We start from the raw sequence: 15,953 nt of genomic DNA on the forward strand, positions 1-15,953 counted from the left end.
CAGCTTAAAAAAAAAAAAAAAAAAACCGAAAAGCTAATCAAACAAGAGGTGCCCCGAGAGGGAAAGGAATACGGAAGTGCTGAGTTAGTTGTGTTCCTGAATAAAATATTATGGAAACATTAAAATTGAAAGTAGGTTTCTAGCTCCCTCCAGTTTTTTCATTACGTTTTTGTTATTCTTTGGGGGGAGGTATTTCACACAGATGCGGTAACTATTGTATTAACTCTCGGGAGAAATGAAGAAAATGCCTATCAAGTGCTAGGAGAGACATGTAAAGGAGCTGATAGGGCGGCCTGATTCTCTTCAGGTGGTCCCCAGGTCGCCCACGGGGCACCACAGAGTTGGCCTTGTGAGGATTCGGCCACAAAACCACCAGGGGGCGCTGCTTGCCGGGAGGGGCGGAGCTACTTTAAATCGCAGCGCCGGGCGGTTCAGCGGCTCAGAGAACTCCGCCACTTCGCCACTTCTCACTTCCACTCCACCGCCGACCCAGACCAAAAGCCAGAAGCCTCGCCCGCGGCCGCACCGGGAGCAGGGGTGCCAACACTCGCTTGTTTGCCGAGACCCCATCACTTCCTGGGAGCTCAGGTGCGCACCTTGCAAAGTCCGCTTTCTGCACCTGCCACTGAGCCTCGGAAAAAAACCATGGCCAACGCGGGGCTGCAGCTTCTGGGTTTCATCCTGGCTTCTCTGGGATGGATCGGCTCCATCGTCAGCACTGCCCTGCCCCAGTGGAAGATTTACTCCTACGCCGGGGACAACATCGTGACCGCCCAGGCGATCTACGAGGGACTTTGGATGTCCTGCGTTTCGCAAAGCACCGGGCAGATACAATGCAAAGTCTTCGACTCCTTGCTGAATCTGAACAGTGAGTGTCACCTCCCCTCCTCTAACCCTCCCCCATCCCGACTCTCCCCCACCTTCTCTACCCCCACTCCCCAGTCTCGGAGCTCTTGTCCTCTGTGGTAACTTCCTTCATCCCGGAGCTGTCCTGGATGTTATAGGAAGTTACCTTCAGCATTGCTGTGCTCTGTCATGAGAAAGCAGAGAAAAGAAGCTTCAGGTCAAAGTCCTAGATATGGCTCCAAGTCTCTCTGTTTGGCACCTTCTACCCTTTTAGGTGTGATTTTTTTTTTTTTTTTTTTTTTTTTTTTTTTTTTTCATTTCCAATTCCAATCAAGGTGGGTGGAGACTGGGAGAATGAAGACCACAATGTAACTTAGACTCTTGGGCTTCTGCACATTCATGCTAATAGGGTTTGAACAAGAAAAACTTTGGTAGGTTTTCAAGCCTTAAATTGATGATTCTGACTTATCAAATAAGTTGCTCTTTTGACTTGTCTGATGGCATTTCTAGTGCACAGATAAGGTTGACTCTTTGGGTCTTTTGGCTTTTCCTCTTTGAAGAACTTCTTGAGATCATGCACCCTCAAAGGCTGACTTTGCAGCCTAGGATCTGCAGGAGAATCAACTTCCGTGGCACACGTTTAGCAGGAGAGGGGCTGTGGAGTAGGTCAGTAGAGAGAACGGTTTTGTAGAACCTCAGCAGCACGGCAGCAAGAGCGAAGACACAGAGGGACACAGCCTGGTTGAGGCCACCATCTGGGAAGATGGCTATGAAGAGAAACAAAGGCTGTTCCCACATTTTGCCTCCCACAAACAAATCTCTATATATTGATGAAATGCTCCCCCTATGGAACATTTGAAAGGCATGTGTAGACAGGAATGTTCCTACCGATTCTGAGGACACAGGTGATAAAATGTGTTCCCCTTCACTTTCAGCTACTTTATCAGAAAGCCATTAAAGTCCTATAGGCTATTCTCTCTTCCTGGAGAAATCACATGTGTTATTATGTTCTGTGGGTCTGTCCAGCCCTTTAACTCACAGAAGGAAGAGTTCCCTGAGCCTTTGCCTGGGAATGATGGTGTGGACAGTGCTGGCATTGTTCCTGTCCTGTGAGAACGAAACTCTTCATCTACCCCAGTAAAAGCACTTCACTTTATAGTTATGAGACCTGTCACAAATCAACTTGACACCTTGACTACCTAGAATGTAGTCAGCCCGCATGCTTTTGTCTCCACATCTGGACTCCTCTACCATAAGTGATCTATATGTTCAGGAACTCTGTGTTGTTTATGAACCTCCTGGGACATGCTCAGTCTGTTAACAATTGGGAAATGATGAACTTGCCCAGTGGAAAGAGAAATGCATTTAAGAAAATGGGGCCAGGCATTGTCAGAACCGCACTCTGGACCTACAGCAAGTCCAGTGAAGCCTTCCCTATCAATGTTATTCCTCTAATTTAAATTCTTTATATTATCAGGTTGAATTTTTTCAAATGGATGGATAGAATAATGGTTCATGCAGCAAATATTCAGATCACCTCTACCCAGAATAACGCATTAAATTGTTGATTATAATTTATTCCTGTTAAATATAGTTATTATATTCCCTAATTCTTTGACACATGCATTGACTACCCTTCCATCACAAGACGTTCTCAGAAATGGCTTGTTTGTTGAACTGTTTTAATGGAGGACAGCCTCTGGCTTCTGTTCTGGTTAAAGTTATAGTTTATTCAAGATGGAGTCCAGCAGCCTCTCTCTGCAAACCGATTCCCAGAAGCATGATTCCTTGACTCAGAGCTCTCTCCCAGCTGAGCAGTGATTCAGTGGGTGCCTTTGGACCAGGCCCAGAAAACTTGTCTCTCTTTCTCCACCTGAGCTGTGGTGTTCACGCCTACCTGATAAAGAGATCTGGTTGGTGATTCACTGGCTGGTTTTGTGGTGTAGTTCCATGACGCCTAGAGATGGAAAGGTTTCAATCTCTCTCTCTCTCTCTCTCTCTCTCTCTCTCTCTCTCTCTCTCTCTCTCTCTCTCTCTCTCTCTCTTCTCCCAGCCCCGTGTGTGTGTGTGTGTGTGTGTGTGTGTGTGTGTGTGAGTGTGAGAGAGAGAAAGCTTTGCCAGCACATCCCACCTCTCCTAAGTAGAAGATAGAAGCGTGTGATGCTGTTTTGTAACCAGACTTTAATGGCTGCTTTGGTTGTATCTGGTACCAATTGTGAAAGACACAGGACCTTCACACGATATGCACAGCCAGAGCAGTATAACCGCACCCCGTACAGAACCACTGTACGTAGCATAAAGTGGCCATGGTGTGAGGAGTTTTGCCAAACAGTTTGTGAAAACATAACTGAACAATTTCCCGGAGAAACAACTGTTACACTCTGAATCATAGCCCACAAGAGCCCAGATCATTGCCACGTCCCTGCTTGTGATGATCATGTAGAATGATGACCCTTGTAGCTGAACTTTGAACATAACGATTTCAGGCACAGTTCTAGCAGACGTATCTTTGTCTGGCTTATACATCTTTCTTGGTTTTTATTGTATTCTCGACATTGTGGGAAGCCAGTGGTCCGGTGCATATACGGAGCTAATTGCTTCTCTTTGCCTCACTTTGATAGTCAGCGCTGTCCAAAGACAGGGCTTTCCTAGGAGGCTGCGTGTTGGGAGGTGTGAAGGCAGAGAAGTTAGCATTTTTGTGGAATGCAGTTGTGAAGGTTCAAGCACCAGGCAAATGGGAGGTTATGCTAGACTCTCTTTAAGTCTCATCCAGCCCTGAACTGCTGTAATTTGTTTATAAGCTACCCCAGCCTGTAGAACTTGCTCTGCATGAATCCACATGTGTGTAGGTGTGCTTAATGAGTATTGGTTGTTGTGAGGTTTCCCAGCACTCTTGCCATGATGTCAAGCTCAGTGGGGGAGCAAAATCCGTGAACTGGGTATCTACGCAGCACTGGCAAAGAGGAGGGTAAGCACTCAGGTTTCTCCAGACGCCTTTCTGCTGCTAAATAGGGACCATCCAGAAACACCGTGGATGTGGAGAGTGGAGCAAACGTCCAACAAGAGCCAAAGTCTGCAGTGACAACGTGTAGAGATCTTGCCCCAGTTTGTACTGTCCAGGGAGAACTCCTTGATCTCCATGGCCTGAAGTGGATTTGCCATGTGTCACATAGGGCAGAGAGGGAGGAGTCCAGGGATGAATCAAAGGTCCGCTGGCCTATTTAGAAAACCTGAGCTTGGCCCCATTGTCACTTGCTGGAATGCAGCAAAGGTCATTTATTTGTAAGGCTCTAGCTTGTGACATCTTAGGGAAGGCAAGCAGCATGGCGCAGGTTTTCTAGGTTGCAGTGGCCATTGTCACAACGAAGGTTATTTGAGGTGGAGTGTGAGTGGGAGAGGTTGGGGGGACAAGTAGAGAAATGATGTAATTATATTTTAATAAAAAAATAGCTCCATGGAAATGGTAATGCTCAGCATACATTTAATAATGAGGCAACATAAAAATAAATAGTATGTTTTTAAAAAAAGATAGCAAATCTTCTCAGGATACCCTGAATGGGGGTAATTGATCCCTCAACTCCCAAGACATCATGGGCTGTTGATTGACCCTTAGGCACTGAGTCACACTTAGGCCACCTGCTCATGTGCCTATAAAAGAAAAACGTAACAAGGAAGACAAGGAAGGCACTTGTGAAACTTTGCACACAGGCTAAAGAAAACACCTTAATAATTGAAAACTGCACAGCAGTGCTCTTTAATAGTCTGAATAAGCTCATGAAGCTGTGAAAGAGAAAGGACATTTCTGCTCTAATCACACAGCGGGCAGTTACTTTATCCCTTATTAGCACATACTGTAATAAAAGACTATGTGAGGGCAGAAATGCCATTGGAATCTGGCCTGCTCATGATATATAGAACATAGGGTAAGGATGTGATGATCTATAGTATTGGGCATGCACAGTGCCAGGTATTTATGGGGAGTCTTCCGCTTGGAGAGCATGTCTTTAAAGTTTGGAGAGAAAAAGAAAATCCCCTGCCTGTCTATGTTTGTCTTTGCGAGCTTAGATTAAAATAACGGCAGTAGAAAATTACTGTCTAACTCATTTCTCACTTATAAGTAGGGATCTTTGGAAGCATTTTTTAAATTATACTTGCAGGTTGAGAGTGATGAGGACTCCTTAGGGGGTCTTTAAGCTGCAGCTTTTCAGGCTGGCTGAGCGTCATTAAAAAGTCGCCTTCCTGTTTACTGCTGGATAACTTTCAGAAACAATAACATAACTCTTGCCACATTTGCTTACTCTCTTCTCCACACACAGCTTTAGTTCCAATGTTATAAAGCTCGCTACAAATTTGTAGACATAAGAAAGAAATGTAAGTGTTCCAAGGGGAGGTGCATCTCTGTTCCAAATATTATTTTATAGCATTCATACTTCACTGTCAAATGCTATGTCCTGTCTTCCTCATTCTGCTGAGAAAGGAAGAGAAACACCATCCCAAGAGTTCATTGAATACAGGACTTAAAAATATCTAGTTAAGAGAAAAGTTTGGGTCTCCCCCTCTGCATATATTTCTAGCATTTTGTAACCACACTTGAGCAGAAGGTTTGTGTATCAAAACCTTAGCATCTCGTGACCCTCAAAGGAGGTGTTTATAGGATAAGAATAATTTCAATGTAACAAGACAAAAGTATGTGCCCTTTGTGTCATGTTAATGCCAGATTTGAGGAACAATGCATCTGTGTGGTTCAAGCTCACTGAGAAACACTGAATTATTCAGACACATGGTCAGGAAAGGTGAATGTGCTTCAGAAGACACCACCCCAGGGAAGCCACCTAGCACCTCAGGAGGAGACACTCCATAGCTCTAACTGGAATGGCTTCCACAACACCTTCCCTGGAAAGAAAATAACTTAGTCTAGATAAAAGCTCTGGTTACCCAAAATCATCACACAGTAGTTTCTTAGTCTGATTTGTAATCCATTATCACATGGGCCCAGCTAGTATGTTTTCTTATTGTTACAATTTTCCACCATTGTCTGTGGGGTGCAGGAAAGCTTGCATTATTTTGTATACTGCCTGCATATGTCATTACAGGTAGGCATTGTTCAATGACTCCATTTGATGCCAGTCTAATATAAAGCAGAAGGTATTCCATGACTCAGTGGCTTCCGGGTGTAAATGGAAAATGTTGCTTGTGTAAATGGAAAATGTTGCTTGTCAAAGCAACATTCTTATTCTGTACAGCTTTACCATGTCTTTAGAAAATGGAAACAAGGCTCCTTGTCTCTATGATTTTGTGGTTTCAAAGTACACTGTCCATTGACTCCACTGCTGTGTGTTAGACAAATGACACTGTTCTATAAGGAAATGAAGCGCTGTAGGGTTGTTAGCAAGCGTGCGACGGAATATCTGTCAATAACTTTGCACAGTAGTTAATGAGAACAGGAAGACGGGAAGCACAAGTGCCTTCTTCATGATGTAAAGATGAAACCTTTGTGAATATTCGATGATTGTCAGCGCGTATGGATGACAGATCCATAGCCTGTCACTGCTTCTCAAACCTGATTTATGCTTCTGGTGTTCATGGGGCTTTGGAACGTCACCTTGTGCACCTTGCTCAGGCCTGTGGCACCAGTGTCCTGTGCCTTGGCTTCACAAGTGAATCAGAATGACCATCATATAAACTAAGTCTAATGGAAACTGTATAACAAGAAAACATCTAGAGAGATCAAAGACACCAACAGAAGTCATTCACGGAGAGCTGATGAATGAATCGTAACAAAATAAAGAGAAGGTGTCTAAGACAGAAGAGGATATATACGTTTGTGAAGGGCTAACATATCATTAATGCTTTTTAATTATATTGTTTCTTTGCTGGGAGTAAATTCAGGTCACTCTGCCTTAGAATGAATCCTCCAATGACTTCTCATTACATATGGCATAGACTCTGAACTCCTAACCCTGTCTACAAAGCTGTAATGTATGTGTGCTCGTGTGTATGTGTATCTCTAATTTGCGTATATGTACATTTATGTATATACATATGTGTATGTATATGTTAATCTATTTGGGTCTACATGTGTGTGTGTACACACATATACAAGAGATATATACATATATGTTCATATGCATACATATGCACACACACACACACACACACACACACACGCACATATATATATATATATATATATATATATATATATATATGGCTTCTGCCAACCTTGATAAACTTCATTTTACTTCCTACCATTTGTCATTGATCTATAGCATAGCCATTTGGCCCACTTTACTCTGAATCCAGGACCTTCTTAGGATGCTAGTCTTTTCACTTAAAATATGGAAAGTTCTTGCCAAACTGGCAGGATTAGTCACCCTCTCCTCCAGGGATATAGATCCTGTCACTGCCTGCAGCATCTTCCCAAAAATCTGAGCCAACCATCAAATCTGTTTTGTAAGAACATAATTATTTAGTTGTTGATTTTTCTAAGAAATAGAAGCTGCCCTTCTAAATACTGCTGATAACTCAGAAGGAAGTGTACACCTTACCTGGGAGTTCCCGGGAATTTCCTCTTTAAACCACAGCATGCTTTGTGACTCCAAAGAAAGTTTTCTAATGGTCACATAAGCCACTACCGTTCCTAGTAAAGTCATGGAACATGGAACATGGCTCTGATCCCGTAGTTCCTTCCTTACCCTGGAACCCTGTGGTAAATGGGCAAGAGAGATGCGCACATGCTTGTTGCACACTTAGGAGCAAATGAATGTGGCAGAAGAGAAAGGGGGTGTACAGTTTAATAGTTTGATAACAGAGTAAAAATGGCTTCCAAACATCACTGAAATGATTTGAAATACATTTGATTACATTGAAACATTGATACATTTATACATTGAAAAACATTTGACTGCTTAGAAAGCTTGTGATTCTGTCATTGATCGTAATACCAAAGATAGGAATTGCCGTAAGTTAAAATGTAGTGCCATTGCACAGATGTTCCTTTGAATTAGGAGTGGCAACCTGACTTCTCAATCTTGAACATGTGAAGATTAACTGTGTACACACCAAATATGGTGGAGATCATTGGCTTGTCACTCTTGACGAGCAGCAAGGAGCAAACTGTCTTTACTCCTTGGATAGAGATGTGTCCCTCATATTTTACAAAATACAAATGTGGTCTCAAAGAATAGTAGCTAATTTCCTCAACATCTAATTGCTTGCAGTGTAAATATCTTCATCTAAAAACTTTCACTTCACTTATTAAGGATGCAGGTAAGATAGTGATGCTCAGTTGAAACAGGATATGAATTTGTAATTTAAACATTTTCTAAGCAGGGTACCACCACACACACACACACACACACACACACACACACACACACACACACAAACACACACACACTATTGTTATAACATGATGTTGCCTTTCAGCATTTGCTTTTTAGGAAATACATTGGCACAGTCTCTCAAATCTGATTCTGTCTCTTGTGATAATTTAACACACAACAAACATAAGAAAGAGGGCTTTAGAAAATTTTCAGAAACCTGAGAAATAAGAGTTGGGACTATCCCCAACATTATGTCGCATGATGCTTTTGTGGTTTTAAAAATTAGTGATATAATCTCCTACGAGTGTGCTGCTATGTTCCAAGTCACCATCTTAAATTTTGCTTTATCAACACTCTAGAATGTTGTACTCTTCCCCCACTCAACCTCTTGTAACTAGGAATAAAACATTGCTTATCTAGCCATGATCATCTCTGAAAAACTCATTTGCTTGTTCATAGTCACGAGTTATTTCAGAAACCTAAAACTAGTCACTAGTATTCAATATGCATTTTAGGATATTGAATGACAAATGATGAACATTAAAGATAATATGTATGACTCTTCAGAATCGAAGGACCCAGTGAGAATAATTACATATTCAATTCAGTGCTACCTATGCATCAGATTCATTCATAACTTTCCAGTTAATTTTGGATTTCATAACTGAAGGACCATCCAGAGGCTACAGCAGAAATGTCATTAGGGTCTGTCCTCCTTTGGACACCTTGTTCACTTTGATCCCTCTCCAAAAATATGAAAATGTATTTCATCTTGCTTTGCTTTCCTCTGGCTGCTCTAGATGTGGTTTTCACATGTCTTAAATGTTTCCCACCAGGTACTTTGCAGGCCACCAGAGCCTTGATGGTAATTGGCATCCTGCTGGGGCTGATCGCCATCTTTGTGTCCACTGTTGGCATGAAGTGCATGAAGTGCTTGGAGGAGGACGAAGTGCAGAAGATGTGGATGGCTGTCATCGGGGGCATAATATTCCTCATTTCAGGCAAGACATGCTCCCCTTGTCCTTTTCTCAAGTGTGGGTGAAATCTAGTCTTTTAGTTTTGAGTGTCTTTGGTTTATATTTGATTCCCTGAATCTGAAAATTTTTAAAGTGTCTTACCCTCCGAAGACATAAGCCTAAGGGTCAGTTGTCTTTCATCTTCTCAGTAAGAGCCCACCGTGGAAAGCAGATGTCTGCTGCTCACTTCTGTCTATTACAACCATGGAGAGCTCAGCTGCCTTCTAGTTTCTTGGCCCAGTCTATTTAGATTCAGAAAGATCGGTTTTGATACTTAGCAAAAGAGTCTGGAAAAATTTGATGTGATTCAGAAAATGCTGTTTGGTTGTCATGGTACATTACTGTGATCCTAGCATGAGAAAGATGAGATCAGGGAAATGACTTCAAGTCCAGACTCAAGAAACTAACAATATTGAATTGGAAAAGATAGGACTGGACCTAGTAAAGAATGCTGGAGGAAGGTAAAATTGCAGATGGACAGAGCTAATTTCAAGGTAAACACTATGTAACGATGGACCATAGGAAAGATAAATCAGTCGGGTTACAGGTGGATTATTAACAAGGTAGAATATAAAGTTAGCTGATCTAAGGAAGAAAACAGTACAGAAAAGGATTTGAAAGCTCCTGATAAAATAAGCTAGATGTCACACAGAAGATACATATTACAAAAAATACATAAAAGGTTGTAGCATCCTACCACAGCCACCCCTGTGACTCCCATAAGTACTGTAGACATGCTTGTATCTTAGTTCAATCTGGGATAGATTTGGAGGTCTAGGTGACCAGTTCAAGAGCATATGCATGATCAATTAGCACAGTCAACCTGAATGATTTTACATAGTCTTTTAAAATTTGTTTTGGTTTTTATAGTTTTCTGCAATATATATATATATATATATATATATATGTCTGATACTGTTTTTCTGGGAATAACACTATATATTCATTCTCTAGCATTATTTCTTTATTTCTTTTCTCTTTCATTTTTATTTGGAAGGGTATTTTTAAGATAGGGTTTCTCTGTGTAACCCTGGATGTCCTAGAACTCACCCTGTATTCCCAGCTTGCTTCAAACTCACAGAGATCTGCCTGTCTCTGCCCCCCAAGTGCTGGGATTAAACATGTGCGCTACCACTGCACGACTACTTTCTGGCATTACTAAGAACTCTTTAGTCACTATATTGTACAGGAAACATCTTGATTTTAATCTTTCTTTCTAGTTGAAAGTTTGGATCTTGTGACAAACATCTCTTTAGATAAAAAGTAAGTGTTATAATATAGACATCAGAGAGATGTTGAAAGAGTATTGATGACCAACTCATCTTTTTCATTATGAATACAAAAATACCATGCACATTTGAGTTCAGTTACACAAACCATCCCAGAGTGTCACCTCAGCAGATGATCCTGGTGTTAGGAATTGCCTAGATCTGGGGGAGGACTCTGAATACTCTATTCCCTATGCCAGTTAGCTAGCTCTAGTTTTGCTGCTAGACAAGAAAGTAAAAATTGATTTTTTGAGTTAGTCAAGAGGAATGCAGGAAGATTTTCACCTTGCATTTCACAAACAGTTCTCTGCTGACATAAACATTTGTTTCAAAAGTGGTTTCATACACTAAACTACAGTATTGCAAACCATTGGCAGGGATTTTGAATAAGAAAGATCTATCTGACTCTTTCTGAGTAAACAGCATTTGTGCCACTGGCCTTAGACTATAAATAAGTAAGATGTCATAAACAGTATAATTCTAGGCCCAATCTAATATCTTTGTAATTCTTTGAAGAGCAGTTGGCATAAATCATATCTAAGTCAAATTGATTTCCACAATAATAAAATAAAATGTCAGCACTGTTGATGAGATCCAATTCTTATAGAACACAATTAGGTTTAATAGTCCGTGTTTTTGTGCTCAGTTTCCCATAGTGATTAATGGTCTTGCTTTGATTTTCTGCAGGTCTGGCGACATTAGTGGCCACAGCATGGTATGGAAATAGAATTGTTCAAGAATTCTATGACCCCATGACCCCTGTCAATGCCAGGTAATTCTAGTCAGGCATAAAATAATTTCTTCTCTGAAAAACAGCTCTTCGTGTGTTCATGTGTTCAGTAGACTCCTGACAGTGCCTTAGTTTCTCAGAATTGCTCTCAAGAATTGTATGGAAATTTATGTCAAACTTGCAAACAATTTAAATGACCTGTGACTCACGTTAAAATGAATTGGGTAATTGCTTTAACAGCCAGTACCAATTACAAAATGCACTTCAAAGGAGAAATGTCCCAAGCTGGATTCTAGCCAACAATATATCACATCTTTTATTTATTCCCCCATATGAACAAGATTGCTAATGTGTTGGCCATGTTCTTCCTGAACTGTATTCTGGTGTTTTAATGTTTAATACCTGTGATTGTTCTGAACTAAAAATACAAGTTCATGACTTAACAAAAAAAAAAAAAAAAAAAAAAAAACTTGTACCACCATAGTTGTTAACGAACAATGCTTCATTCCTCATAATTTCCACATGAAACCATGATATATATATATATATATATATATATATATATATATACACATTGAAAAGCCAGTTTACAATTCCATGTTTCATCACAACTCTAAAATGGACTTGACAAAGCTCGCCTTTCTCAACAGTTCAAATTTTACAAGTTCAGAACCTGAGTCTTGGCTCTCGGGTAACAATGCTCTTTGATCAGAGACTGTCTCGCTGTCTTCCCATCTTTAAAGCTTTAATAAGTACATTTGAAGCTAAAATGTTAAGACATAATTACTGTTTGTGAGTGCTAGGGTAAGTGAATGAAACATCTCAGTGTTTGCAGAGATAAGTGCGCCTTTTTATACAGTCCAGTCGCCCACATGAAGAAGAACAGGGCTGCAACGCTTGTTGGAGTCTAGCCCATCCTGTAAGTCTGATGTAGGGACAAAATCTGCTGGAGGCCAGTGAGCCACATTTGCAGCGGAGTAATAGTACATGAGCAAGCATTTTATAAACTGCCAGTCTCTGTGCCCTTGTCATCATTGGATGGCACATTGACCTGAAAACCCTCCAGGGAAGCGAATGGAACAATCTGTTTTCAAGAGAGGAAACTGTGGCTGAGAGGCAAAGCTGCCAGTCTAGAACTACAGCAGCTGAACTTGAGTCTGGGCTCAAGCTCTGGGATGTCTGCAGCCAGCTGCCTTCTCTGTTTGAAGTCCATAGTCAGCCACAGACTGCTCATCCCAAGCATGGGGGAGTCAGCCATGTACTACTCAGAAGATTTTCTTTTGAAATATACATTTGATATTGTGTTGTAACTGGTAACTAGGTTCATGGATCAGCAACCATTTTTGTTACAAGAATGACTGCTATTTGAGGGCAGCTGACTTTGGAAGCAGTAGCCCAGGACTCATGCATGTCTCAAGTGTCCAAACATCCTTTCTGAGCCTCTTTTGCTTGGAGAGGCCTTTGGAAATATTTGTGTAGTTAAACTGGTATATTGCATGTCCTATTGCTGATGCGCTGTTACAGATTATCGATAATTGCAATGTAAACATTATTTTATGTATGTGCTCACAAACAGCTGTAGCTACTGAGGGATCGTGGGGTTATTTTTATACATATATATGCTATTGAATTTTTTTTTTCTTCTCAATGGTCCTCATAGCAGCCTGTTGCTGTCTTTTCTTTCAGGTATGAATTTGGCCAGGCCCTTTTTACTGGCTGGGCTGCAGCCTCCCTCTGCCTTCTGGGAGGTGCCCTACTTTCCTGCTCCTGTCCCCGGAAAACAACTTCTTACCCAACCCCAAGGCCTTATCCCAAGCCAACACCTTCTAGTGGGAAAGACTACGTGTGACGGAGACCAAGCAAGAGAGCCTCCCGGAGCAAATTTGTATTGGACATTTTGTAATGGACCTTGAAACTAGCTTTGATGTTCAGGCCTTAGACTGTTGACTATGGTTATCTAACTGTGGTAGAACAAAAGGAAGCATTTTTTATACATCCCCATGGCTATGAGGGGCTTGGCTGTGCCTTACCATCTTTCCTGGGTACAGGAGGGAAGCCTTTCACCTTTGAACTGCTGCTTCCCACAGAGTGATGACACTCAAATGGGAGAAGGGTGCTCCTTAAGTGTGTACAGCTATGTACATATACATATTTTCTATTAAAACATAGACAGTTCGCAATCTCTTATTCTCCCCGTATTGTACCAGCATACTTTAAAATGGCTTCAGAATATATACAATTCCGTATTGATTAAATAAGCCTTTTGATGTATTATTCTTTTTCCCTATGAACATATGTGATCAGTCAAACATCACCCCTTTGACCAGCATTTAGGATCTTTGCCATACAAGCAGACTTCCTTATGAACTCTTTTTTTCCATGTGTCTTCTTTACATCAAAATATTTAATTTTTTTTTGTTTTTACTCCAACAACAACCGCTTTTTCAGACTGTTATTCCGACGTTTGATTTTAACTCCTAAATCTAACGATGAATTTCAAGCCCACATTCTGAAACTTAAAACCAGTAAGAATCCCATCTGACTTCTGTCTCTGAGCAGTGGGGGCCAATGTTCTAGACAGATAATGTTTTTCTGCTGACCTTTCCACACGCTCCTTGCACTTTGGTCTGGAGCTGTCTTGTTTGCTTTAACAATATTTGTTTTCCTGAGTGGCTGTGCTGCTAACCCTGTTGTTGAAACAGTTTTATTGACTGCACTTTTCAGGTACTTATTTTCCCTTCCAGATCCTGCAGACTGCAGTTCTTCTCTTCCCTCCTCGCTGTCTTGTTTTCCCACCTATAATTATCCCACAGTTGAGCTCTTTTCGGATAGGTGTGGTCCTTTTATCTGCACAAACTGCTAGACTGGCCACAGTGATAATCTAGTGACAAATATTCTCTCTGTAGCTGTGGACATTTTACAGTCCTTATACCTCGTTTTCCCATCTGTCAAATTGGGATAATTACCCTTAAACAGCCGGTAGAGGTAATGCGAGTATTAATTAGTTGATATAACTCTCATTCTTTGAGCATGAAATAATGCCTAAGTAGTGTTTTTCTTTGCTCAATTAGCAGTTTTGAAGTCACTGAATAAAATCTACACACATGCCTTTAGTGCTGTTCTGTATCGCTTTGTCATGAGCTGACTTCCTCCCATCCAGCTGTGCACGGCCTCTTGTTGGTGCTGTTTCATTTTGATCATTCTCACCTGTAGCAAACTCAGCAGAGCAAGGTGTTGTAATACAAAGGGTGTTGCCATTGTCACGGGGTAGACCTGGATTTGCATCTTGGTGCTATCACTTCATTCCGGAGCTTGGGCAGAGGCACTTGGTTGTCCTACATGTGTTGCTACATCTAGACAACGGGCACATTAACTCCTGCCATGCCTTTGTCTCATGAGTCAAGAGGGGACAAAGGCAAACATGATTTTATATTGGAAAGTTAATGGGTTTTGTCTTTATTTTTCAGGCATCTGGAAAGAGGAAAAAAAAATGTTAAATGGGTTCCTTTCCTTAAGAACTTCCTCAAATGAGTTCCTAAAGTTTGCTAAGTTAAAATTGATCTTAAATCTTTGAGGCTTTTGGTTGTGAGTCAGTGTTGCAGCCTGTGGCCCAAGCTGGCCAAGAACACCTGTGTCACCAAAGATCTTATGCTGCAGCCTGCCAGCTGTTGAGATGACAGGTAGAGCCCCAGCCTGCTGTTGCATCTAAGTTTCCATAGTTTGGCCTGTTACTGCTTTTGCTAAGCAAATGGTAAAAGTGGCAATGTCTGTATACTCTTAGAGGCATATGAGGAACTCTTGGTGAAGTGATACTTAGAGTTAAATGGAAGCGGGCCGTTCTAGGAGAGGTTCAGAATCATAATTCATGGGAAAACCATGTGGAGGGAGTTATAGACAGAACTTGTACTATGTAGGCTTTACTGTATTTGTATGTGTAAAGTAATCAGGCAAGAATGTGTTGTCACAAGTCCTGTGCCTAATGTAATGTAAACGCATAGAATTAACACTTGCTAAAATGCACAATGTTCTATATTCCAAAATAATCCCATAGAAGTCTTAAGCCAAAACTTACCTAGTTTTGCTATTTTTATACCCTACTACCAAAACCTGGAAACAGATCAATTGATATTTGGGGGCTAGGATGGGAATTTGTATGAAGTGCTATTCGTTTTCAATAAATTGTTGTTTTTTAATTAAAAGGAATACCTTCATGGCTTGTTTCTCAATCATGGAGTTCAAGGCTGTTGATGTGTGCAAGAGAGGAATGCAGGGGATAGGATCCTGGTCACCAGGTTACTAAGGAAATTGGGGTTCCCCTTTGGCTGTCTTGGTCTCATTAGTAAAATAATCTAGACACAAACCGGAGGAGCATTTTGTTTGTTTGTTTGCTTGCTTGCTTGCTTGTGAGAAAGACAATTAGCCAGACAAGCTGCAAACCTTTACAGTTGCCAGGAAGAGGGAGGTGAAGAAGCGGAAAGTACAAAACCTTTCCCAAAGCAGACAGGATATGTCAGTGATGGAGGTCAGCAAGCAGTCATATGGCAGATTAGCAGCTGCACTGCTGAAGAGGATGGGGGCTTCAGAGAAAGAATGAAAAACCCCAGAGCATCCTGGAATGGTCAGATAAGTTGGCAGACCACACTAGTGCTATATGATGGGACCTGCAAACTGCAGCATAGGGGAGGAGTCGATAAGATTAAGTACATGAGCTCATTGAAGGGATAATTATTCCTCCCATCTCTATTGCATGTCTTTAGGTGAATCATCT

General features: G+C 41.3%; 1 protein-coding gene across 1 annotated transcript; it reads left to right on the forward strand.

The window, feature by feature from the left end:
* Positions 1-494: 494 nt before the first annotated feature.
* Positions 495-15,341, forward strand: CLDN1 (claudin 1). Its single transcript, XM_080919409.1, has 4 exons — positions 495-868; positions 9,008-9,172; positions 11,143-11,227; positions 12,872-15,341. Exons 1-4 carry the CDS (start codon positions 646-648, stop codon positions 13,032-13,034), a joined length of 636 nt encoding a protein of 211 aa, XP_080775535.1. The 5' UTR covers positions 495-645; the 3' UTR covers positions 13,035-15,341.
* Positions 15,342-15,953: the final 612 nt, after the last annotated feature.

The sequence above is a fragment of the Micromys minutus genome (assembly GCF_963924665.1).
Source record: "Micromys minutus genome assembly, chromosome: 7".
In the NCBI taxonomy this organism is placed as follows: Eukaryota; Metazoa; Chordata; class Mammalia; order Rodentia; family Muridae; genus Micromys; species Micromys minutus.